Source organism: Parasteatoda tepidariorum, chromosome 9 (genome assembly GCF_982258835.1).
Source record: "Parasteatoda tepidariorum strain Cologne lab strain chromosome 9, Ptep-v5.0, whole genome shotgun sequence".
Classification (NCBI taxonomy): Eukaryota; Metazoa; Arthropoda; class Arachnida; order Araneae; family Theridiidae; genus Parasteatoda; species Parasteatoda tepidariorum.
The window spans coordinates 37,802,253-37,828,639 of record NC_141763.1 but is presented as its reverse complement, the minus strand read 5'-3'; the positions used below and the strand labels follow the sequence as shown (position 1 = coordinate 37,828,639).

General features: G+C 29.0%; 1 protein-coding gene across 22 annotated transcripts in view; it reads right to left on the bottom strand.

Moving 5' to 3' along the window:
* trol (terribly reduced optic lobes) overlaps positions 1-7,967 on the bottom strand; it is a 287,076-nt gene extending 279,109 nt beyond the window's left edge. For 13 of the 22 annotated variants that reach the window (XM_087151594.1, XM_087151596.1, XM_087151595.1 and 10 more), the window contains exon 1: positions 7,568-7,965. In XM_087151594.1, the coding sequence (XP_087007720.1) occupies positions 7,568-7,648 (81 nt within the window). In that variant the 5' untranslated portion in view covers positions 7,649-7,965. Of the gene's footprint in view, positions 1-7,567 lie in introns of all 22 variants that reach the window. The other 9 variants (XM_087151601.1, XM_087151610.1, XM_087151613.1 and 6 more) reach the window with 1 other exon arrangement.
* Between the last annotated feature and the right edge of the window lie 18,420 nt (positions 7,968-26,387).

Sequence of the window (26,387 nt, the reverse complement as noted above, 5' to 3'; positions counted from 1 at the left end):
TAAAGGAACGCATATAGGATTTGGGCAAATTCTGCCAAGAACTCAATGTTCAAAGGAAAGTTCGTCAAATTCTTCTCCATTTTTAAGTAGCCATGAACAGAAAAATTCCATGTCTACACAGATTTTTTTTATTGGTTGCTAAGAAACGGAATGGTCTGAGGAAAAACTCCTAATGCGCGAATTTTGGAGATCCATTTTAGAAGCACGGAGAATTATGATAAACTCTCACGGTCAGTCTGATAATTATAATCGGATCTAGGATTATCTGATAGTAGAACTTTTAATATAAAAAAAAATCACTGCCTAAATTCAGAACAACGTTTTAACAACTTAGAGAAGATTATATCCGACTCTTATTTGTGTTGATTCTCAATTATTACATTTTTTAGACTTATTTTTAAACTTTTTAATAAAGTCACAGAAGAGCTGTGATGGCTCAGGGGATAGAGCGTTCGCCTTCCAATGAGGTGAACCGGGTTCGAATCCCGGTGATGGCTGGTCTATACGAATTCTTCCGGCTTGCACTGGCCTCAGGGATGACGTAAAATACCCTCAGTGGTAGACGGATCAAGATTTTTTTTTTTTTAATTAGAAAAATATGGAAGGAAAAAAAAACTACACTGATTCTAGTAAGAAAGAAGCGCAATTTCGAATTTTAATTGTTTTATTTAAGGGAAATTGTTTTTGCCTTATGTATGTTAATGAGAAAGAGTGAAATAAGTGAATATCAGCATTTTATTTGATTTTTAAAACCGGCGTTAAACAGCCAACACAATTCAGAGTTTACGACTGTCAACATTCATCTCCGCAGCATTGCAATTTTGAACCTAATCCAGATGACAAGGGAACTCCTGGGTAGAATATTGGGACAAACTAACCTTCGTGGTGAACTTTTTGATGGAACTAATCCGCATATGTATCGGCATAGAGAGGAAAATCACGAAAACTCCCGCTGTTAGACAGGCGGCAAGGGGATTCTAAGTCATGATCTGTCTAACTCTGAGGATATTTTACATCAGCACTGTGGTCGGAGCATATGGTAATTAGTATCGCTGCAATTTGAACCCGCGCCATCTCATTGGGAGGCGAATGCTCAAAGTGAGGCACCACGATTCTGTATATTAGAATTTACGTAATCCCCCATGATTTTTTACTTCCGGTAAACCGTTACCATATATATGAACGGGGCCGGGATAGCCTGGTCGGTAGGGCGCTGGGCCCATATCCAAGAGGTCGTGGGTTCGATCCTCGCCGGCCGAAAACTCCCCGTGTAGTAAATTGTGACTGATGCACGTTAAATCTGTCGAGTCTCAAAGTCCTCCATGTTCCCACAACAAATCAATACCTCTGGGGGTACTGATCCAGGAGTTTCCTTGTCTTCTGGATTGGTTCAAAATTACAAGGTTACGGAGTTGAACGTAAGTAGTCGTAAACCCATGAAATTGGGTCGGCTGTTCAACGACGGTTATAAAATAAAATGACATATATATGAACGGAAAAAGTACCAAATGAATGGTTTACATACGGTATACTTTAATTCTTATTACCGGAATTACGTTTTTTTTTTTTTTTTTTTTTTTTTTTTTTTAAGCAGAAGAAGTGCCATTACCATACAGTACGGTAATTTTACCAAATTTTTTTCTCTGCGTACGAAGTATTTGTTGAAAATTATACAAATTAAAGGAAAATTGCTGAAACGAAAGGGTAAAGGCAGCATACAGAAAGAATCAAAAGGTCATTGTGGTCACAAAACACTGTGCGGTGCCACTAGAAGGGGTTGCAAATCACACACTATATACAAAGGAAATAAATACATTCGACATAGAGAAAAAAATTCATTCTGTCATTCATTATACAGCATTTTTCACACATGATATATACATCAGGAGAAGTTCAAAATGTTAGAAACGTGCATTAACATCGACGCAGCGTTCTCAAAGAAACCAAACGAATGTCGAACACATTCTGGTGTCATGACAATCTCGCAAAAACTTGAAACCTCGGTAAATTAGTAAAAATAAATAAATAAAAAAAAGCACTTGCGCAACAGCTAGTCGTGTGTCAGTGGGATCATAGAGGTTGAGGATCTGCAATTTTGAGACCAACGGCGGAATTCTGCTAATGTGGTCAGCATTACGCGTATGCCACCTTTACTTCCCAGGCAAGCAAGTATTCATTGTTCTGAAGCTGTGTGGGCTTCAAGCCACTGCTGCGAGCTTAAACTTTCGCAATGACCGTTAAGGGTGAAGCCGGGTTCGAATCCCAGCGATAGCTGGTTGATAGGAATCCTACACTAGGCTCGCACCGACCACAAGGCTGGCGTAAAATATCCTCAGTGGTAGACGGATCATTGGTTTGAGTCCCTTTGTCGTTAGACTAATCGTGGAAGGTTTACGTGGTTTTCCTGTCATGCAACGCAAATGCGGGTTAGTTCCATCAAAAAGTCCATGACGTCTAAATTTCGCCCTATACTTGATCCTGGAGACCCCTTGTCTTCTGCATTGGGTTCAAAATTACAGGCTACGGGCGTTGAACGATGGCAGCCGCAAACTCAAAATTGGGTCGGCTGTTCAATAACGGTTGAAAAATAAAATATTATTTCTAAGATTGCTAACTATAATTAATTCTCACATCGGCAAAATTAACATTTAACAAGCATTGATGGTTAACTTTGCTTAAAACAGTACTTTTTTAAATTTCATTCATTAATCTCAACGCCAATGCAAAATACTCATTTTTAATATCTATATTCAAACATACACCAAAAACTATATTCAAAAATATTTGAGTGCTGGCATTTACATGAAAATATCAACAAATATAAGATCTAAATTCTTTACAGGGTCATTCATATATGATAAACGTCTCTTTTCATTGGCTATTAAGAGAAACTTTAAATTTAGAGCTATTTCTTTTTTTTTTTTTTTTTTTTTTTTTCTTTAACAGAAAATCTTTCAAATTTCGCTGACATTTGGACGTATGACTCAAAATGAATTTATCCTTTGATACGGAGACGAAAAAGCTTAAAATTAGCATAAAACGTCATTTGAAAAAAAAAAAAAAAAAAAAAAAAAAAAAAAAAAAAAAAAAAAAACAGTTTCAAGTAGGGCAAAAATATAATTAGCTATTCCGACCGAAAATATTTATTCAGTAATAAATTATTATTATGAGATTTTTCTGACAATATTTTACCATTAGATATAAATGCTCAGAGTTTACTCTTAAAATCAGCGATTAATGTTTACAAACGCAAGTAAGAAAAAATGAAAAGAAAAAAAAAGCCAGGGAAATATTATAGAATGACAAATAATAAAATTTCATAAATGAAGGGAAAAGAGAAAACATTTTTTAAGCATCTCGGAAAAATTAGGTTCTGTGAAGGAGGTAAGCGGATTCCGAGAGTTATTACTTTTTTTTGAAAGAAAAAAAAAACCTGTACTTATCTTTGGATTTAATCAATAATCCATTATTTACTTAATGTTTTGGGTTGCTTTTATGATGTTATTTAAAGAAAAATGCAAAAAAAAATTGAAGAAAAAAATTTAAATAATTTATTAAATGAATTATGAAAAGGATATGCCTTTATAAAATATTGCATTATTACTTCCCTTTCGCGTTTTTCAAACCAAAATGAAATAACTGGATTATTGGATAAAGAAATGCCTCCCTACTAACCATTTTCAACGTTTGTAGCTTGGCTTAATTTTCATTTCAACGAAAACCATAATTCGGCTCATTTCATTTATTTTCAGCTTGTATTTATACACCAAAAACAAATTCATACCAAGATTAGATTCAGCTCCAGAACTGTGAATTCAACTGTTAGATATACAATTTAATTTTTTTTTTGTCGTATGCCTGTTTTAGGCAGTGGGGGCGCGATTGTTCCTGTTTTACAGTGGCGCCATCTATGGCAAGGAATTCGACTTCTGCCAACCCATTCACACAGCAACAACCCGTTTATAGAGCGGATCACATTCACACACAAAGAGGAAAGGACATAGAACACACAGAGAGAGAAAGAAACATCCATGCCTTGCCCGGGATTCGAACTCAGGACCTTTCTGATGCAAGGACAGTTCTCTGTCCCCCACACATGCCGGTCGGCAGAACTTAATTTAAAATTACTGATAAAACGATGGAAAATGCCATTCTTCTCATTATATATTTCAAAACAAAAGTATTTTATAAGTTAATGCTCTCACAATTGTCTTTATATACTTTAATTATACACTCGGGGTTCCGTCGAATGAATGTTGATCATTTAGGGTTCCATAATCGAAAAAAAATTTGGTTCCTCTGTTTTGTTGCTGTTGTCGTAGACCAACAAGGCATTCAGGGTGCGATTGTTCTTGTTTTCCAGTGGCGTCATCTATAGTCAAGAATTCGATTTCTGCCACACCCATACGTCACACCCGTTTATAGGGTGGACCCATTAATTCATTCATCCACAGATCGTAATGTTGACCTGATTCAGAGAAAGATCAATCTCCAATCCAGTACCCCCAGAAGTGTAATTTGTTATTGGAACATGGAGAATTTTGTGACCCGACACATTTAACGTGCAGCAGTCACCATTTACTACACGTTGAGTCTTCATCCAGCTGGATTAGAACTCCCGTTCACATGAACGTGAATCCAGCGCCCTACCAACAAGGCTATCCCGACCGACCTCTGTTTAAAGGCATTCATTTAAACATGTTCAGGGACCTTTTTTATACTGTCCCAGGGTTTCATTTCCACGATTTTTCTTTTTTTTTTTAAATTCTAAGCAATGAAAATTCATTCTAATAGGCTAATTTATTTCAGCTTAGTTTAGAGAATATTTAAATATTTTTAAAAAGAACTAAAATGGAATTAAAAGCAAACACAAGATAAAATTTCTTTTCTGAATCTGTTTCATCTTTAGAGAGATTTTGCATGGCGCTTGTCTAATGTAAACTGTACCTACTAGCCTTATTTTCGACCTTAGTGATTCAGTGATTTGTAGAAAAATTTTGTGCTTACGATATGAAGCTCAAATTACGTTAGCATTAAAGATACTGCAAAACGTAGGGTTATGCAAAATCTCTGTAGTTAATGCTGAAGACTGCAGGATAAACTAAAACATTAACCTTTGAAAATATACAGTTTTTATTAAAAGAAAAATAATATTTATTTTTGTGAGTTTCATGATTATTGCACAATATTATTTTTTGGACTACAATTATTCACCTCCAGAAAAATTATTAAAAATTTTGCAAAATAATCGATTCTTTACTTAATTTAAGAAACAAAGGCTGTCAGTTGGAAAAACTGGTTTACTCTGGAGAAATAAGAATTAAAGGATTAAAATTTTAAGTAGATTCAGTGGATTTCAGTATATTAGCTTTAAAGTTTAGGATCTGATAGAAAATAAAACCCATGCCTGGTTGTTTTTTTTTTTTTTTTTTTTTTTTTTATCTATATAGCAATACTTGTTAACTATTTCAATTATACGCGTCACATGGTTGGTACTATTGACCACCAAGGGAATTGCTTCTCTAAGGTTAATCGTGTATTGTATCTTGATAAATGCAATTGTAACTTTTTCCACTCCTAAATCTTTCAAAGATTTTTGTTTCGTTTTTATCTTATAAGGTGCATAAAACTGAAAGTCTTGACTATATAAAACAGAAACACGATCTTTTCTCGAGAAATATCCTTTTAATCTAAATTGCCTCTTAGAACCTCCTTTCAAACAATTCTAAAATTGGAACGCTGTTTCACAAACTTAAATTTTTTAATGAACAAAATTTACTCAAAAATGCATCAGGAATTTTAGTTTCCAGAGATAAAAAAAATAAATTTAGGACTAAAACGATAAACAGATCTTTAATATAAAAAATATATAGTAAATCGGTGAGCATTCAACATCCTTTATATTTTCACAAAAAGATCATTTAAATTTACATTTAAGAAGTTCATAAAATTATAACAAAATATTAAGTTTACACTCAAAAACTCCAGAATGAAAAACAGAAAAAAAAGGAAGAAAAACACGTAGTTTGAATTAAAATCGATTAACTAAAGATCAAGGAAAAAAAATACGAGTAAGGCAATTTTCCGAATAACTATTTTAAACTAGTTATCGTACTTTAAAACCATTTAAATACATGATGTCAAAGTACACATTCAATTCAAATCCAATTTAACATTCGCTCGTTCAATTTAAAATCTCAAAGTCACAATCTTTGACAAATTCAGAATTGCAATCATCCAATGCCTGAATTCAGCGCCTTCTTCTTAAAGGAAAAAAAAAATACCATGCTGATAAAAATGCATCACTGTATTAGAAGAATAACACTTTATTTTTTGTTCTTTAAAAGAAGTCCTTTATCAAGTGGCAATAAAAAGCCTTTTATTATGGAATGGCCGTGACAGAAACGCCGGTTTTACGCGAATAAGAACCTGTTACTAAACACTGTATTGAAGAGAAGGCGAAAGAGTACAAAAAAAGGGAGAAAAAATTGCTACAAATATTTTAACATGTTACATCTCCTGTCATCGGGTGATGCTTATATTTCCCGACGATGCATCACGATATTAGAATTCCGATTTACTCACACAGATATGATCGTGAAATTGGCTAATTCTATTTTTCGAAACAATTCTAAATGTTTAAAAAAATATATTTTCTAAAAAAAAAATTTTCACATTTCAAACAACCAACAACTAGTTACTTAAAAGCATCAATACTATTTCATGCGTTTAAAATACCAACTATAAAATAAAAAAGTAGATGTTATCACTTAAATCTTAATAGCACTTAAACCACATGCAAAATTAGCATGTAATTTTTTATTTTCATTAAAATTAAATTTTAAATTTATAATTAAATTTAACACTAAAAAACTGGAATGAAAAGAGATAGAGATAGGATAATATAATGATAAGCACCACAAATTATTCGAGAGAGCGCTAGTAGTGAAAAATATCAAGATTTTCCGTGTAGGGAATAAGATGCTTTTGTGTATTTAGCTATTATTTAGTGAAATTTCAGCAAACATCTAAAATATCTATTTGGAAACAATACTAAGGAACAGTTTGAGAAAATGTAGCCTATCTCTATACTGCTCCAGGTTCTTCAAATAATCTGTATTAGAAAGTAGAACTTCATCATTTTCACAATAAAATTAATACGATTTCGGACAATACTTCAAAATTAAGTTTAACCATTTGTTTAAGTAATTATAACATCATTCACATTTTTTAAAATTTTTCAAAATCTATTATTTTCAGAATAAAGTTAATTATATTATGTATTATAATTGAATAAAGCTAATGCATTAAAAAATTATATTCCTGAATCTAATCTGGTCGATTTACCTTAAACTACAGAACACAAAAACAAAAAGTCCATAATAGTTTCAAAATTAAATGGATGTTAAAATAATATGATTTCGGTTAATTTATTGTTAAAAAAAAACTTAACAATTTGTCCGATTCATTAAAATAATCTTAGATACCTTTCATAAAACTTAATAATTTTCCGAACAAAATTCATACATTTATAATATTATTATGCATTAAAACGTATAAAATTTACCTGTGAATTTGAGCTAGTTGATTTCCCATACACTACAGAACACAAAAGCAAAAAAGTCCATAACAGTTTCAAAACCGCCATCAGAAGTTGTATGATGGGGTCTAAGTCAATTACAAAAAAATTTCCAGTCCTGTTCTATCAGATTATTTTATTTTTATATTTTTTTTTCTACTTCCCGCAAGAAAAAAATAAATAAAAAATGAGTACACAAACAACAACAACAAAAAAACGGTTCTTATTTCCAAAACCCCCGAATAACTTCTACCACACCGCACAATACAAAACTCCCCGTTAACATACAGAAAAGTCCCTTCGCTAAACGGAGAAGAATCTGTTGAACTGTGCCGGCGGGAAGAAAACACCGGGTAGATGCCGAAATAATCGTGGTTCTCAGTTGTATGTGGGGTTGCCAAGAGAAGAGTGGGACTCAAGAAGTTCGCCAAGACTTTGACGCCAAGGAATTGAAAATGGAATTGTGAATTATCTTATTATCTCCTACTTTTCTTCTCATATTATAACTATGGAGTTTCATCTCTGCTTTCGTAATTGGAGTTTTATATAACTCCTTTATATGCTATTTTTTCCTCTTAATGTAATGTTTAAATATTTTGCGCACTTTTCTTTTCTCATAAAGGAGTTCCATCTCTGCGTCCATAATTGGAGTTTCATATAACTCCTTTATATGCTATTTTTTCCTCTTAATGTAATGTTTAAATATTTTGCACACTTTTTTTTTCTCATAAAGGAGTTCCATCTCTGCGTCCATAATTAGAGTTTTATATAACTCCTTTATATGCTATTTTTTCCTCTTAATGTAATGTTTAAATATTTTGCACACTTTTTTTTTCTCATAAAGGAGTTCCATCTCTGCGTCCATAATTGAAGTTTCATATAACTCCTTTATGTGCTATTTTTTCCTCTTAATGTAATGTTTAAATATTTTACACACTTTTTTTTCTCATAAAGGAGTTTCATCTCTGCATCCATAATTGGAATTTATATAAACCCTTTACATGTCATTCGTTTGTAGCAACGCTAAGTTAAAATATTTTAACTCTTCTTTTTCTTCTCATAATTAAGAAGTTCATCTTTGCGTCCGTAATTGGAATTTACATAAACCCTTTACATGTCATTCTTTCGTTGCAACGCTAAGTTAAAATATTTTATGACTTCTTTTTCTTCTCATAATTAAGAAGTTCATCCTTGCGTCCGTTATTGGAATTTACATAAACCCTTTACATGTCATTCGTTTGTAGCAACGTTAAGTTAAAATATTTTATCACTTATTTTTCTTCTCATAATTAAGAAGTTCATCTCTGCGTCCATAATTGAAATTTATATAAGCCATTTATGTGTCATTCATATGTAATAACGTTATGTTAAAATATTTCATCACTGATTTTTTGCTTTGATAGTATAACTAAGAGTTTCATCTCTGCGTCCGTTATGTTTAAATATTTTACACGTCAAATAAATTATTACTGTGTGTTAATGTTACGTTTAAATATTTTACACGCTTTCTTTTCCTCATAAAGGAGTATCATCTTTGCTTCTGTAATTAGAATTTACATGAACCCTTTACATGTCATTCGCTTGTAGCAACGTTAAGTTAAAATATTTTATCACTTATTTTTCTTCACATAATTAAGAAGTTCATCTCTGCGTCCATAATTGAAATTTATATAAACCATTTATGTGCCATTCACATGTAATAACGTCATACTAAAATATTTCATCACTGATTTTTTGTTTTGATAATATAACTAAGGAGTTTCATCTCTGCGTCCGTTATGTTTAAATATTGTACGCGTCAAATAAATTATTACTGCTTCTTAATGTTATGTTTAAATATTTTACACGCTTTTTTTTTCTCATAAAGGAGTTTCAACTCTACGTCCGTAATTGGAATTTATATAAACCCTTTACATGTCATTCTTTCGTTGCAACGTTAAGTTAAAATATTTTATCACTTATTTTTCTTCTCATAATTAAGAAGTTCATCTCTGCGTCCATAATTGAAATTTATATAAACCATTTATGTGTCATTCATATGTAATAACGTTATGTTAAAATATTTCATCACTGATTTTTCGTTTTGATAATATAACTAAGGAGTTTCATCTCTGCGTCCGTTATGTTTAAATATTGTACGCGTCAAATAAATTATTACTGCTTCTTAATGTTATGTTTAAATAATTTACAAGCTTCTTTTTTCTCATAAAGGAGTTTCAACTCTACGTCCGTAATTGGAATTTATATAAACCCTTTACATGTCTTTCGTTTGTAACAACGTTAAGTTAAAATATTTTATCACTTATTTTTCTTCTCATAATTAAGAAGTTAATCTCTGCGTCCATAATTGTAATTTATATAAACCCTTTATGTGTCATTCATATGTAATAACGTTATGTTAAAATATTTCATCATTGATTTTTTGTTCTGATAGCATAACTAAGGAGTTTTATTTCTGCATCCATAACTGAAATTTATATAAACTCTTTATGTGTCATTTTTCTCCAGTAACATTATGTTAAAATATTTCAACACTGATTTTTTGCTCTGATAAGGAGTTTCCTCTGTACGTCCTTAATTGAAATTTATATAAACTCTTTATGCATCATTTTTCTCCAGTAACGTTATGTTAAAATATTTCATCACTGATTTTTTGCTCTGATAAGGAGTTTCATCTGTGTGTCCATAATTGGAATTTATATAAGCTCTTTATGTGTCATTTTTCTCTAGTAACGTTATGTTAAAATATTTAATCACTGATTTTTTGCTCTGATAAGGAGTTTCATCTGTGCGTCCGTAATTGGAATTTATATAAACTCTTTATGTGTCATTTTTCTCTAGTAACGTTACGTTAAAATATTTCATCACTGATTTTTTGCTCTGATAAGGAGTTTCACCTGTGCGTCCGTAATTGGAATTTATATAAACTCTTTATGTGTCATTTTTCTCTAGTAACGTTATGTTAAAATATTTTATCACAATTTTTTCTTTTTATAATATAACTTAGAAGTTTCATCTCTTCGTCCGTAATAAGAAATTATCTTTAAGGTGTCTTTTTTTCCCAGTAATGTTTCATTTAAAAAAAAAATTTTGGATTATAATTAATTTATGAAAAGAAATTCCCTTAATTTTTTTAATTAAAATTAAATTGATTTTTAATACCAAAAAACGACAGGGGAAGTTTTAACATTTTACTAACTGTATTAATTGGCCATAAATTTAAATCTCTTGCTGTTTAAATAATCAAATTTATAAATTGTTTGTTTATAACTACTAATGAATTCTATGAAAAATGATCAACTCAACAAATGTATAATACACAAAAAAAAAAAAAAAAAAAAAAAATACTCTCTGTGTTAGCCTCTCTTCTTCACCCCTCGCCAACCTTTACTTTTACCCAAATTTATGTAAATAAAGCACTCTTTGCTAATTTTTCTCTTCCTTTCTCTCTGAAATTATTTATTGCGAGCAGATAGCCGCGCAAACCATAGGCGAGAAAATGGTTTTCGTGGCGATAACCATAGGTAAGAAAATGGTCTCCTCGTCATTTAAAAGTTAATGAAGACGTGGGCAGTGTACTGCCCCATGGCCTCATAAAAAGTTCAGACGCAGAAAAATAATAATAGCTGGAATTCTCTTATTTTATTAAGTAATTTTAAAAAATTACTTAAGTGTGTAAGCAAGGATATTTTTTTAAAATCTGAAATTGAAATGGAAATTTACAATTATTTGATGGCATTCCACTTTGTTTAATGCTTTTATCTGTAATATATATTCATTATACCTTCTTGCTATTATTCTCTGGCATTATTGCAATTATGATTTTGATTATTATTCAAAGTTACAGAATTAATCTCAAAGTTTCATTCATTTTATGTTATAAGAATTCATGAAATATTACATAACTTTGTAAGATTTAATTAGCGTTTTACAGCTATTAAACGATAAAAAATAGTATTAGCTTTTAATAAGATATATTATTTTTTGATTAGCTACCTTTTATAACACTATGATCAGTTAACGCATGCAATTAAAATAATGAATGCAAAATAATTATTTAAAATTCTAAAGCAATATTAAAGAAGTTTTCGCTCTATTGATAAGTAAACTTTTTGTTAAAAAAACATTTAACTAGTTTTTAAAGTAGACAAAAATCAAATAAGATTTTATTAAATAATTCAATTAATTTGCTGCAGTAATAAAAACACCTATTTCCTGATTTCTTTTTATAAAAATTTTTTTTATTTAACAAATGTTGCAAACACAGAACAAATTAATAATTATTTAAATATACTTGAAACAACCCTTACCTTAAAAATCCTTAGTTCTTTAAATTTACCGTGCTCGAATTTTTCAAAATTTAAAAAAACAGACAGAAATGTGGTCCCAAAAAAGGAAAAAAATCTGTCTGGTGTTAATGGGTAATAATGTAATAAAAAATTTCTCATAATTAAATTAAAAATCTATAAATCCTTTCCGAATTAAAATTCCGCACAAAAGATTTCGAAAAAGGATTTATTAAAGAAAAAACTTATTTAAAAAATCCAAAACTTAAAGTAAAAGAAATGTTTTCAAATTTTAAATAAAAAGAAAATATATTAAATTTATTTAATGAAAAAAAAAGTTGAAGAAAAAAATGGAAACTATATGATCTCTAATTAGTTTCGTCATAGAAAACTGAAAAGATTAAGAAAAAGTAATAATTATGATGATGATAAACTTTTCATATTTTAGTCAGCTTATTTTTGTAAAAAAAAAAATACCTTTTAAAGTATCCATTTTAATTTCCATTCAGTTTTAATTAAGTGAATCGTTTTAATATGTTTTTTAAATACATTATCTTCGGTTTACTAATGATTTAATATTCGTAATAACTCAAGTCATGTGGAATTGGAGATGAACAAAACCTTATAATTTTAAACTTTTTTCATTCTCGAATTTAACGCCTCAATTAGTTTCCGTATATAGTGACTCTATTTTTTTAACCATAAATCCTGTGACTCAGTGAACTGGAAAACTGCGGCTGCAATCGGCTCAATTTTTCTATTTATTTAATTATTTTCCCATTTTTACTTACATACACACTTTCTCGATTTTAAAAACAAAGACGCGAAGCAGTATTTAAAATTTTTATTTTCAAACGAAAAATTGCGATAGTCTTTTTTTTTTAAATTCATAGAGAAGTAACTATAAAACAATCATCTACAAATAGATAGAATTAAAAACTGTTCATCGCCTGATAAAAACTGAAATTTTAGAATCTTGATTTTTAGTCTAAAATTTGTTCCGATCCGATGAATCATTGCTTAGAAATTAAATTAGACTGTTCTTTTTTTTTTCCAGCGTAATAATTAAATTCAGTTGCAAAGCAATTAAACTTTTAGTTTATTTAAAAATGTAGTTTTCAAAATTTATAAGTAAAAAATGATTAAAAAACCTTTGATGTCTTACAAAAGGTTGCATGATATTTAAAATCAAATATTCTTTTTCTCAACGCTGTTTATTGAATGGTCTGTAGTTAGGTTAAATAATGCTTTTAGGCAAGAAATATCATGTTTTCATAACTGTTCTAATTTTGTACCTAATAGTCTTGCCAAACTCTCTCTCTTTCTTAGTTTTTTTAAACTTTGTTGCAGTCTCGATCATCTCTCACTCACTCCCTCTCTCTTTCTCAAAAAAAAAAAATTCATAATAATAATAAATTTGTAAGTAAGAATAAATAAATAAAATAAGTAAATAAATAAAATAAATAAAAAATTTTAAACGAAAGTTTTTAGGGCAAAAACTCTTATAAGGCCTAGTAGTTTTTTTCATCAAAAATTGCACATGATATTTATATTCAAAACATCTTGTTCTTGAGGCTGTTTTTTTAAGGCTTTTATAATCGTGTGAAATAACATTTTTTAGTGAATAATATGCTATTTTTATAGCTTTTGTAAAGTTGTAACAGTCTCACTCATTTATCTCTCCTTCTCTCAAAGTAAATAAATAAAAATAAGTAAATTAATAAATAAATTAAATTCATAATAAAATATAAAAAATAAAATTGATCAAACGAAAGTTTTTAGCTCAAAATCTCTTATAAAATTTTGTTGTTTCCTTCCATGAACCTTAAAATTTGTACATATTTCTATTTTAATCATCTCGTTCTAAAGGCTGTTCTTCAAAGACTTCTGTACTCATGGGAAACAGCTCTTTTTAGTGAATAATATTCTAATTCCATAATTGTTGAAAGTTTGTAACAGTCTCGCCACCATTTATCAGTCACTCTCTTGCTCTATCAAACTCTCCAAAGAAAAAAAATTATAAATAAATAAATAAATAAAAATAATTAAATTGAATAAAAATAAGAAAATAAATACTAATTACTAAATAAAATAATAAATAAATAAAATTCATTAAACGAAAGTTTTTTGCTCAAAAACTATTATAAAATCTACGGTTTTTCATGGTATTATCATTAAAAATTAAACATGATATTAAAAACATCTCGTTCTTAAAGTTTTTCTTTGACTGCTCTCTACTCATGTGAAATAATACGCTTTTTTTCAAAATAATATGTCATTATGACAGTTTTAAATTAATAACAGTATTATATTTATCTCTAGTTAGTGTACTCTTATATTAAGATAGCTTAAAGTATCAATATGAAAGCCAATTTTCTAAGAATGAAAAGAATTTATGATGCAATTTTTTCAATTGGGTATAATATAAAAAAAAAACGCAACTACTTCCACTTCGAAAATTTTAGTAGGAATAACATTTACTATCGTGCAATGCTAAATGAATGGAAGATAATGGTTCTCGTTTAATATTTTACATGCTCTAATTTAATTTGATTTGAAAACATTGATTTTTTTAAAAATATGGATTCTATAGAATGATGTCCATTAAGATTAATTGGTTTGATGTCTCACGTTGTCAGAAGAGAAAAAAAAACTTAATTTAATTAATAAACTGAATTTTAAATATGTTTACTAAAAACATTAACTTACTTATAGATGAAACAACAAAATCAATTATTACAAAACGAGCTTTTCTTTATATTACAATATAATCTGGCGAGCAGCTATTTAAAAGATCGAACACTTCGTTTGTTTATTAGTGGCTTGAAGTCAGTCTCGCAGAAAATGCCGTTCACTGGTTAAATTCAGTAGGAATAACACAACCTGTGACGTAAGCGATAGTATACCCAATTTAAAATGTTACGCCTATTCATTTGGCACATAAAAATAAACAATCATTGACATTTTTTCAATTTTAATATTTTTCATCAAGCAAGATTTAAGTTTGATAGCATTTGCTAGTTTTAAAACAAAGGCAAATCTTCCTACTAAGATGTATGACATAAAATTTATGTCTAGTTTAAGGAACTCAAACTGCGGTGTTTTTATTTCCTTGGACAGAGAACTTCGAAAAACACACTTAATAGCAAAAGGAAACATTTATGACAGAGAAAAGGATTATTGGATTCAAATAACACATCAAACAATGTATCGGTAATGAAGCTTGTCGGCGCCAGATTTATTTTTCCTGAATTAATAAATGTCTGGAAAGTCCAAAATTAAGCTTTTCCTTAATTTTATATATTAACCATTCAGTCTGTTCGTATAATTACGCAGTTATTGTATTTCGTTTAACGAAAAATTTGAACTCTTTTCAGTGTTTTAATATTTAACTTCTTGTTGTAATTTAACGTAAATTCGCGTATTAGTATAATTTAACGTAAATCAGTTGAAAATAAAAACTTTTTAAAATATAATTTTTAAAAGTATTTTTACATCACATATCTAATAACTAAAAATAATATTACAGTTGTAATTAAACAAATTAAGGTTTTATAAAATTGTTTTTTGGGTTCTTAAGAAGAATAAAAAAATACTAATATTATTTACTCAGCAACGTTTTTACAATAACCACTATTTGCAGCAACAACGTGACGCAATCTGAAACTAAAATTCATCAGCGCCATCTGATGGCAAAAATGATAATTACTTTTAGATACTTGGTGAAAACAAATCAACTCGTCTTTAAAGCACAACCCAGCAAATCGCCCATTTTTATCTCTCTCGGCATATTGATTTTTCAAACAGTTGATGATGTTTAATATATGTAGTTCTAAGTTGATTCTAATTGTAGACAAGTTATATTTAGGGCAGCCCGTGCTAAGTAAGTAAAATAGAACGAAGCGACTTATGTAACAAACAAAATTACTCCTGAAACGTTCTTACAAATTTTCCTTTATTTTATTTAAACATCTAGCTAATGTAAAATCAAACAAAAGTCTGTTCAAATTAAATTTCATAAAAAACTTGATACCGTAAGAAATTTAGACCAAATGCCAATTTTTTATTTTATTATAAATATTATAGAAAATTCTTTATTTTAAAAAATTAGAAGTTACTGAAATTTGTATTTATTTCCACAAACTCTTAATTGTTCAATCTGTACAAGAAAAAGAATAATTTAGTTAATTAACGATGTACTAGCAAATACGTGATAACATATAGTTGCAATAAGTTTTTCCTCTGTTTATTTAGTCTTTAATTTTTCACAAAACATTTATCAAAACATGTTTTCGGGTTACTGTGACACGTTTTTGACAAGGCTACTCAGATAGACCCAAACTTTGTCCGCGGTCTATGAAAGAACTATAATACTAAAAACAACATTATTTTTAGTGTTGATATGGTTCTAGATCTCTATGGTTCTATAGTATTAAAAATCTTTAAATTGAAGAGTAACATCTTTTGCAAATGAAATCTTTTAATAAAATATATTTTGTTAAATTTATTTATTGATTATGAAATTATTGTCTGTGTTTTAATAAGCTCCAAGTTTCATTTACGAATTTTGTTATAATAACCCACAATATAAAGTATATAGCCCCAGTTTAAAAAAAAAAATTATTTCACTTAAATAAAGTAATTGGGCTAAGGTGGCACCAAGTGAGGTTATTTCGACGCAACATTTTAAAACACTTTTCTTTATGTTTTATCATTTATTATAACACATATTTGTGATATATGATTATGTTAAAAGCCTATCATTAATACTTTTCTTAGTGGCTTAAATTTGGTAAGAAAATAAAACAGAAATTAGCAGGTTTACGGTTTGATGAAATATCTAAGGCTTTTTTTCCCCTCATAAACTTTGCACCTAGTAGGTTTCGAATTTGAAAATAACACTAAATAAATTTTAAAGCAAATTTAAAAATTTAATCGCAATTAAATTGAAGTAAAATCCAAATACATTGAATAAATTCTTGCTTAAAAATTAATTATATTTTAAGCTGTTAAGACTGCATTTTTAATTAATTTTCTTAACAAAAATTTCTTCTTTTTTTTTTACTCCATCAAATTTTAATTATTCTTCTTTGAAATACAATTAAATTGACCAAATTTTTTCATTATTTAATGAGACAAAGAAATAGATACAAATCCGTCAAAAAAAAGAAAGGGAAAGAAACTAGTTTTAATTCAAGTATTATCTTCACAGCGGAGAACCCATTAAATATGAGTTCATCTTATTCTTGTTGTTACATCATTAAAAAACGTCATCACAAAAAATACTTCGATTAAATCACGTCTTTATCTATGTTTTTTTTATTCTTTTAGGGGTTTCTTTTTTCTGTAAGGAGTTCATAAAAATTAATGTCCTTTGAGAAAAATCCTAGGAGCTAAAAAAAAAAAAGAAAAAAAAAAAGAACAAAAAAATATGGAATATTTTAACTTTTAAGGGAAAAAAAAGGATAATAAAAGACATTTATTTTATGCTTCGTTCGTTTATTGATTAAAAAATGTTGCTGTGTTTTGGAAAATATTTTCACTTATCTTCTATGACTGAGAAAACTTGTGATGAGAAACCTGATATCAAAAGATAATTTTAGAAATGTGTTCATTAGAAACTTAATGGACTCAAAATTACAGGTTATTTTCCGAACTTGTTCTTACTTTAAATTCATACAATTTGTTCTTACTTGAAATTCATATACTTTAAATTCATATAATTTATTTTTATCCTTTTATTTAATTTAATTTACAGGTAGCCCAGTAGTTAGAAAATAGAGGGTGCTGGGTTCGATCCACGACTCCCCTAAAACCCACCAAGTACATGCGATGTACGTGCTCGTAAAATTTGTGGAATCGAAAATCAATTGGTGGTTTGCTGAGCAGTCCCATGGGTACAGGGATCTGGTGAAAATTTCCTTCCTTTTCAGATCTATGTCTAAATTGAGGCCTCTGGAGTGAGTGGTGCTGCCATCTATCCGTGCGATTCTGAGTCAAGACGTATTTCCACCTTTGTAGTGTTCCCTTATAAAACGAATGGTGCATCTTCCTGACTTACTTCGTAAGATGCTAATGGCTGGTGAGCTTAATTTATGCAAGTATCATTAAAAACAACAAAAACAACACAACTTTATAACTATTACTTTAGATAAAGAGCCGCGATTGCTTAATTTCTAAGGCACTGGACAGGTGTTTGATCGCTTGTGGCGGTTTCAAGCCTACCCAGCTTTTAATCGATGAGTAAAAGTTTGCCTGAGAAGTAAAGGCGGTCGGTATGCATTGTTGACCACATTGCCCCCATCATGCCATTGTAAACAAATTGTGAAACCTTAAACTCCATGATCCTCTTGCCCCACTATGGGCTAGTTTTGGAATGTTCTGGTATAGATGAATCTTTTAAGCAACAACTTTTCAAACTTCTTACTACAGTTAATTTAAGATATAATACATTATGGTTGGAATGACATTGTGAAATAATTTAATAATTTCCAGTGTATTTAGATACAAAAACTCGCAAATGTATTCAATCATGTGTATTTTTTACAGTATTTACTAATAAGACAAATATATATATTTTTTTTAAATTTCTACGATTTACACAGACGAAACTACATTTTTTTTTCAACTTTCACTTATTTTTTTTATTTTTTATTTTGAATTTTTAAATATTTGAGACCTTAACAGAAGCAGAGAAAAAGAATACTTGCGTACCCCTACTAATTCAAAATATCGATTTTGAAATTAAGAAAAATTTCATAAACTCACACGCTTAGGTAAATCCGTAGATTTTAAATCGATATTCTATCCTTCAAATGCGTAGTTGTTTTATTTTTTTTTCTGGATATAGAATTGCAGATAAATAAAAATATCTTCTAAATAATAATAATTTTTAAACTTATATTATATTTTATTGTTTAATACGCAGTTATTTTTAAAACTGATCCAGTTTTTAAAATTTTTATCCGGTTTTGCGACTACTACTTATTTTATTCAAGGTGTTAAAAAAGATAATACCTTCATGCAGAATTTTAATGACAATGATAAAATTAAAGTTGTTCCACTTTTCGAGAAAATTACCAAAAATTTGTTAAATTAGTGATTCGACTTTATATTGGTTGTGTTTAAATATGCAATTACGAAGGGAAAAAATGGATTTCTTTTGCATTACTGTTCGTTGCATTATCCTCTTAAACTCACTCAAAATTCATTTAACCGTTGAACCATAATATGGGTACTTGAACCATAAAACAGTGTAAATTTACCGCAACCTTATTGATGTGTTGACTTGAGCCATGCTTTTGTTAAAGTTGATACTTATTGCCGTTTAACAAGTTTAAAAAGAGTGAAATTTTAAAAGATAGTATATTCTCCTTGATAAATCACGTCATTTTTAAATAAATTTTTCGGACAAGGTTTGACTTGAAAAAATTCATTATTAGTACCCGATTTAACGGTACAAATTAACTGCTACCTTATTGTTGTATTGACTTGAGCCATGTTTCTGTTAAAGTTGATACTTATTGTCGTTTAACAAGTTTAAAAAGAGTGAAATTTTGAAAGATAGTATATTCTCCTTGATAAATCACATCATTTTTAAAAACATTTTTCGGACAAGGTTTAATTTGAAAAAATTCATTATTAGTACCCGATTTAACGGTGCAAATTAACTGCAACCTTATTGTTGTATTAACTTGAGCCATGTTTCTGTTAAAGTTGATTCCTATTGTCGTTTAACAAGTCTAAAAAGAGTGAAATTTTGAAAGATATTATATTCTCCTTAATTAATCACATCATTTTTAAATACATTTTCCAGGCAAGGTTTGATTGGAAAGTATTCATTATTATTACCCGATTCAATGGTGCAAATTAACAGCAACCTTATTGCTGTATTGACTAGAACCATGTTTCTGTTAAGCTTGATTCTTATTGTCGTTATAAAGTTTAAAAAGAGTGAAATTTTGAGCAATATTATATTCTCCTTGATAAATCACAACATTTTTAAATACATTTTTCAGATAATGTTTGATATGAAAGCATTCATTATTAGTATCCGATTTAACGGTGCAAATTAACTGCAGCCTTATTGTTGTGTTGACTTGAGCCATGTTTCTGACAAAGTTAATTCTTATAGCTGTTTAAAAAGATGAAAAAAGTAACATTTTGAACAATATTATGTTCTCCATGATAAATCACATCATTTTTTAAAACATTTTTCAGATAATGTTTGATTTAAAAGTATTATTAGTACCGGATATAAATTGTTTTCATAATTAAAGTGTATAACATACATTATCGTAACATTTATTACCTCCTAAAGATATTTTATTAATGCAAAAAATTTCTGGTGTAATTTATCCGACACTAAACCAAATCTAGATTGTGACAGTCACCGGATTTTTATTTGAATAACAGATAAGATATGGTAGCGTATGTTAAACATTTGATATCTTGACTTCCCAATTTAATAATCCACTACGTTTTCTAGATACCATCTATTCTTAAAAGCCAGAAGAGAGATTTATCTGGAGATCTGGTAACCTGATTCTTAAAAACTTGCACATCAAAAGCTTTAGAATTCATCTTCGGAGAAAGAGCTTCTTTTCATCCTGTTAAGATCCTATTATTAAAGAAATATTAACTTGTTTACTGTATTGTATGCATGTAATATTCCAAGCATTAAAGTTTAAAGAAAAGTTTTATTACAGTGAATTTTCAGATGGAATATAATGGATTGAATGGAATTGAGAGATGATTAAATTCTTTTTTTCCCAGTAGTATTTAGATATCAGTATTCAGAAATGAATTAAATTACGTGTATTATTTCGCATCGGTTTATGAATAGTTTCGCTTTAAGTAAAAAGATTTGAACATTAAAAAATGCTTTTTAAATGAATGGGTGATAATAATATATTATGGTATTTGCTTCATATTTTTTCATATTCTCAACATATTTCTATGTTATTAAATTTTAAATTATTAGAAAATTAAAGAATACTTTGTAAATAAATGATCATATTGAAATTTGGTGATACTTGTCCTCCATATTTCTACATATTTTAGTGTAAATGATTTGAACATAAAGCAGTTAATTTTGAAATAATTTATAATAATAAGTTCATATAGTTGATGCTTCATAGTTTTTTATTTTCTTCTTTTTTTTCTTTACATATGTTTGCACCAAGCAATGGATAACCAATGTTTTTTTTCTCTACTTATTTCAATATATTCCGTTGCTCTAATCTAGATTTTCTTAATAACAAAAATAAAACTATTACTTTTTTCTTCCACTTTAGGAAAGAAGATAAATTGAAATTTATAAACTTTTTTCCCTCATTTTTTTACTTTTTTGTTTTATATAGTATCCTTTTATTACGTTAATAAGTCAGAGAAATGAAGTTAATTGATAGATAAAAATAAATAAATAATAAAGCATCTTTCTCCTGTCACGCAGTGGACTGATCATAAATACACGGTTCCCAGTAGAACACCGAAGTCAATAATCACTGGTTGTGATCAGTGAGCGGGTGGGTGACGACTTTGATCAGCCTACGTAGGGACTGAGGGTGCACGGTATCGGTCCTCGTTAAACTGTTCTACAGTAGGTGCACGACTTCGTATGCAGATCGTCAGACTATCAAAGCAGGGACATCATCTCCTCTGACGAGGATCGAAATTGAGATGGAATGACTTCCGATCATCCTCAGGGATGTTTCCCTTGCAGAAATTTAAGGAATTTCTGAGGTTTATTTGAGGTTGTTTTGAGGTGTCAAAGGTTGATTTCAGGTTTATTCGAAGTTGATTTCAAAATCAACTTTAAAAGATTAACTTCCCAATGTGTATAATTAAGATGTATGAAGTCGTATTCACACTTGAGGTTGCTGTGAAGTTGGTGGAAAACTACTTTAAGGCCTGTTTAGACAATCCAAGTTCTTGGACAAAGATTGATTGATATTGATGGAAAGTTGTTTTGCTTTGGGCTTAGATCGTGCAAACGATCATCCAAGTACTTGGACAATAGTAGAGCATGTTCTACTTTCCATCCAAGTTTTTTTTCCCTTAACCAATCAGCGTCTTAGGTTTTGTAACGTCAACAAGTAGGCAACAGATTATGTCATTTTGTTGTCTGACTTCAAATATTTTATTTCAAATAAATTGATCTGTTACGGTTTATTTGTGTTATTATGATTTTATTTGAATTTATTTAGTAATTTTAAACTTGTGCAAGTATTATTTTATAATGTTGATTATGAACAATGCGCACGCTCAAGTTTTTCTTTCGACGAATCAGTGACATTCAAGAACTTGCATAGTGTCGACGAATCATCCAATTTCTTGGACAGAGAAATCCCTACAATTTCTGGGATTCAAGAACTTGGACAGTGTAAACAGGCCTTTAGAGCAACCAACTTAGAGAGGTTGTTTACGAAGTGTACGGATTATGTTTTCTACACTTTAAGCAAATAAGTATATTTGGGATGTGAGTAATTTCCCCCGATCTGAACTAAAATTATTTCTGAGTTAATATATGAGGTATATTTTTTGAGGTGCAAATACGGTTAAAATTGAGGTTTATTGATGGGGTTCTTTTTGGTGAAAAACATATCCTTATTTTCTACCTCAGGTGTATTCGCTTATATCTATCAACCTCAAAAACATCATATTATTTAATAAGGGTTCCCAGCCCGCCGTCAATAGCCTATTGTGCAGCTCTAATGCGACGTAAATAAAGAACTATAACAACACAAATTTCTCTATATTAAAAAATTTAAAGTACAATAATATTCAAGGTGTCCTAGGTTCATTAAAATAAATATTGTTAAAAACTATCTAACTAAAACTTTATCTATACTGATTTAAAGAAATAAATTACAAATATTTGTTATGCGAAGAAATATTTATCATATTTCTAAAGAAAACTCACATAAGCTCACCTTGTAAGTGGTAGAATGAACCAAAACAGAACGATTGTCAATAACAATTCTATAAAAGATTAAAAATATGCAAACGATATGATTATCGATATAAAAATGCTAAATGATAATTATGCAAAACATGCAAACGATAACTTTCCGTTACAATACTTAACAAAAAAAAAAACAATATGATGCCCACTGCTATTATGTTTTCAAGAACATTCAAGCTTAAATCAATGAGCAGATAAAAGCATAAAAAATATGCCTGAATTCGTCCTTTAATTCTTACAATATTTCTAGAATACGGATTCAATAGACGGTATTAATATTTTGTAAGACAACTATCGTTCCTGCATAAATATTCATCGTATATGAAATCAATGGTTAAATGAAATGTGTTATATTAAGTTAGCTGTACTTCTTCCTCGTACGGGGTGGGGGAAAAAATCAGTACAATACTACTAATTTATTGATTTCAGTACTGAACAACAGTACGAAATCATGGATAAAATTGAAAGACAAATGCCGACACAAATAATAAAGCTATTTTTCCAATGTTTTCTTACTTGTTATTATTTATTTTCCTTCCCGGTAGCTTTACGTTATTTGATTAAGTAAAACGTATTTCCAGGTACAACCCATCAAAATAAAGATTACCCATATTCAGTATCACATGGCATAATGTTGCTTGAGACAGCTCATGATATTTAAAATTTTCAAAAATCAAACAACTTTCTTTTATACTTATATCTTCGAGGGGTTGTAAAAAATCTATTTCTGTAGTATCTATCATAAAAAGGAGCAAAATTGGCGCAGATTTAGTAGGCACTAAATTTGTAGCCTATATAATTGTTTACGTAGCACCCATTAAAACTGCCTCGATCAATAATTAATTAATCAATAGGAAAAATTATGGTTATGGCATTCTCCCTCCAGGCGGAGAAATTTTTTTTTATATATTACCATATTATTCAGCATAATTGTTTCTCTAAATTTCAAATCTCCATTAATTAGTTGCCTATGTTTTTCCCTCTGTTGACATATGGAGAGATACATCATTCCAATGCTATAGTCACTATACCTATACTCCTAATTCTTTGATTTATCACCCTACAGTAACATTATAGGCATAGAATTTTCAGTAAATTTTCTCTAGTTTTCAGATAACGTTCTTAAATCTACCATCTTAAATCAAAAAAAGTTGAACGCCAAAAACTGGATTTTTCCTGAAAAAAAAATTTATTTTCCGGAAAGTAGAGTCGTATACGTCACCCTAGAAAACATAGGTATATATACATACATATATAAAACCTACCATCAATTTTTCCAGGTAACGTCTATTTTTAAGCTCTTTTAGCTGGACTATTTATTGCAATACACCAATCAAGTTCGATTTGAAATGCAATACATATCAACAAGAAAGATAAATATAATGAAATTATGAAACCAATGCAAACATATTGACGCAACAGAATTAACTAGTGAATAAAAATTCGAAACACAAAGTTTAGGAATATTTTTCATTTCATCTGGGTTTATAATTGTTTCTTATTAATAGGAGGCACGATTGTAATGCTTAAATATTGCGCATTTTTTTTTTAAAAAAAATACATAATTTCTCTTAAATTTCAAAAAAATTAACGTATATTTAATATTATTTTTATTAGTTTTTCAAAAACAATCGAGATTTCAAAAGGGGGAAGCTTCATTGTCTTGAAGTTTTAAAACATAATTTGTCTTTTACAAAACTTTAAAAAAAATGTTTGCTGGAGCGTTAAAACACTATTTTTTATTTTAAATTCAGTTAGTGGAAATTGAACAAATGTAAAAAGAATGGAACTTCGAGAAAGAACTGAATATTTTTTTCCCCTTAAAATGAAAAAGCATACTGAAATATTTTTTACGCAGAGAAACTTTTTAAAGAAAAACATCGAGTCACTAGTAAATTATCAATTTTTTGAGAATAATTTTCCGTCGCAGAATTTTTGTCAATCTAATTACAACCATCGTTTCTTGCTGTTTCGTCACGCATGAGAAATCCTCCTTCCATAAACTGAAAGTTTAATTAAGTTAATTTTAGCCCTATTTTGCATATCGACAGATAATATGACTTTATTTTTGACATTTAAATATACTTTTAAAGTAGTTTTCAATTTGTGATTACATTTTTAAAGCATTTATTATATCAAATTTTTAAGTATAGTTTTTATCCAAGGAGAAATAATAAAATTTAAAGAAATAAAATTATATTTAATTGGCACGTAATAAACGAAGCATAATTAAGCAAAAAAAAAATGCAAAGAAAATTTTAACCTAGCTAAAAATATATCTAAATAGTTATTGAAGAAATTATTTTAAATACATACTAATTTCAGTAGAAATTTCTATTTTCTAATTTTTTTTCTATTTCTAATTTTTAAGCAAAATGTAAGAAATAGTATAACATAATTTCTTTTATTTTTAAGTTCTAACAATAATCATGCCGTATACAGGTTTCTTACATCGGTAACTTTTATTTGGCTTGCGACAGAAAATAAATTAAAAAAATTAATGATAGTTTGATTTGAAGTTAATTTGAAGTGAATTCCGTCATGTAAGTCTCAATACTTGATAATTAAAGTATTTTTGCTGCTAAGAAAACTATATTCCACAGAATTATTAATTAAAAGAAACTAAACCTGTAGTAAAAATTTAATATTAATCTTTTCTTAGAAACTTGACTTTTTACATCATTACATTTAAACCAAATTCTTAATTTAATTATTAGGATGCCCTTTACAATAAAAATGAGAAAAAAAAGACTCATAAATAGGTATGATTTTAATTATTTCAGGTTATTTGATTGTGAATACTCACTCCGTGATCAAAAAAGAGTGAGCAACAAAAAAAAAAGCTAAATTAAAGGAGAAAAATTTTGTCATGGAAATCATCCAACAACAAAATACTTTTGCCTTTCAAAATAAATGGTCAAAGAAAAGTATGAAACTCTATCTAAGATTCGAACATGAAAATTATTATGATGATCATTATTATATTTAATGAGCATGTGACCTGCATGAATCATTAAGAATCAGCCAACTTAGGAAACCTCAACCACACGGCAGTGTTATCTTAAAAAATTTAACAAATTTGAAAAATCTAGAAAAGGTGTCCTAATATGCGATATAAAAGTACCCAAACATATTAAACATAAAAGATCTATAATCATAGACCCTGGCAATTTATACATAATTTTATGATAAAAAAAGGTTTTGAATTTAATTAAAAATGATTCATTTCAATGATAAACTTGATAATTGAAGGAGGGAAATTTTTTAAAGCACCTTCCTCGCTTGCATTTCAGCCAACAGAAAGCTTCTGTTTTCTCATTCTCTAAATGTTCATACAACCTTCATGTGTGTTTCAGATTGTTTGTGGGTGAGTGTACTATCTCTTTTAGCTATATCAATCGTGCCACATATTACAGACGCATCGCATCTTAAGCACCTTTCCTCTACAATTTTTTTCAATGCCCATCTGGTGAATGACCTTTCTTCATACAGGCATCTGAAAGGCAGATTTGTTGGCCACTCTTTCAGGGGCACCATATTAGGTGGGCCAATGTTG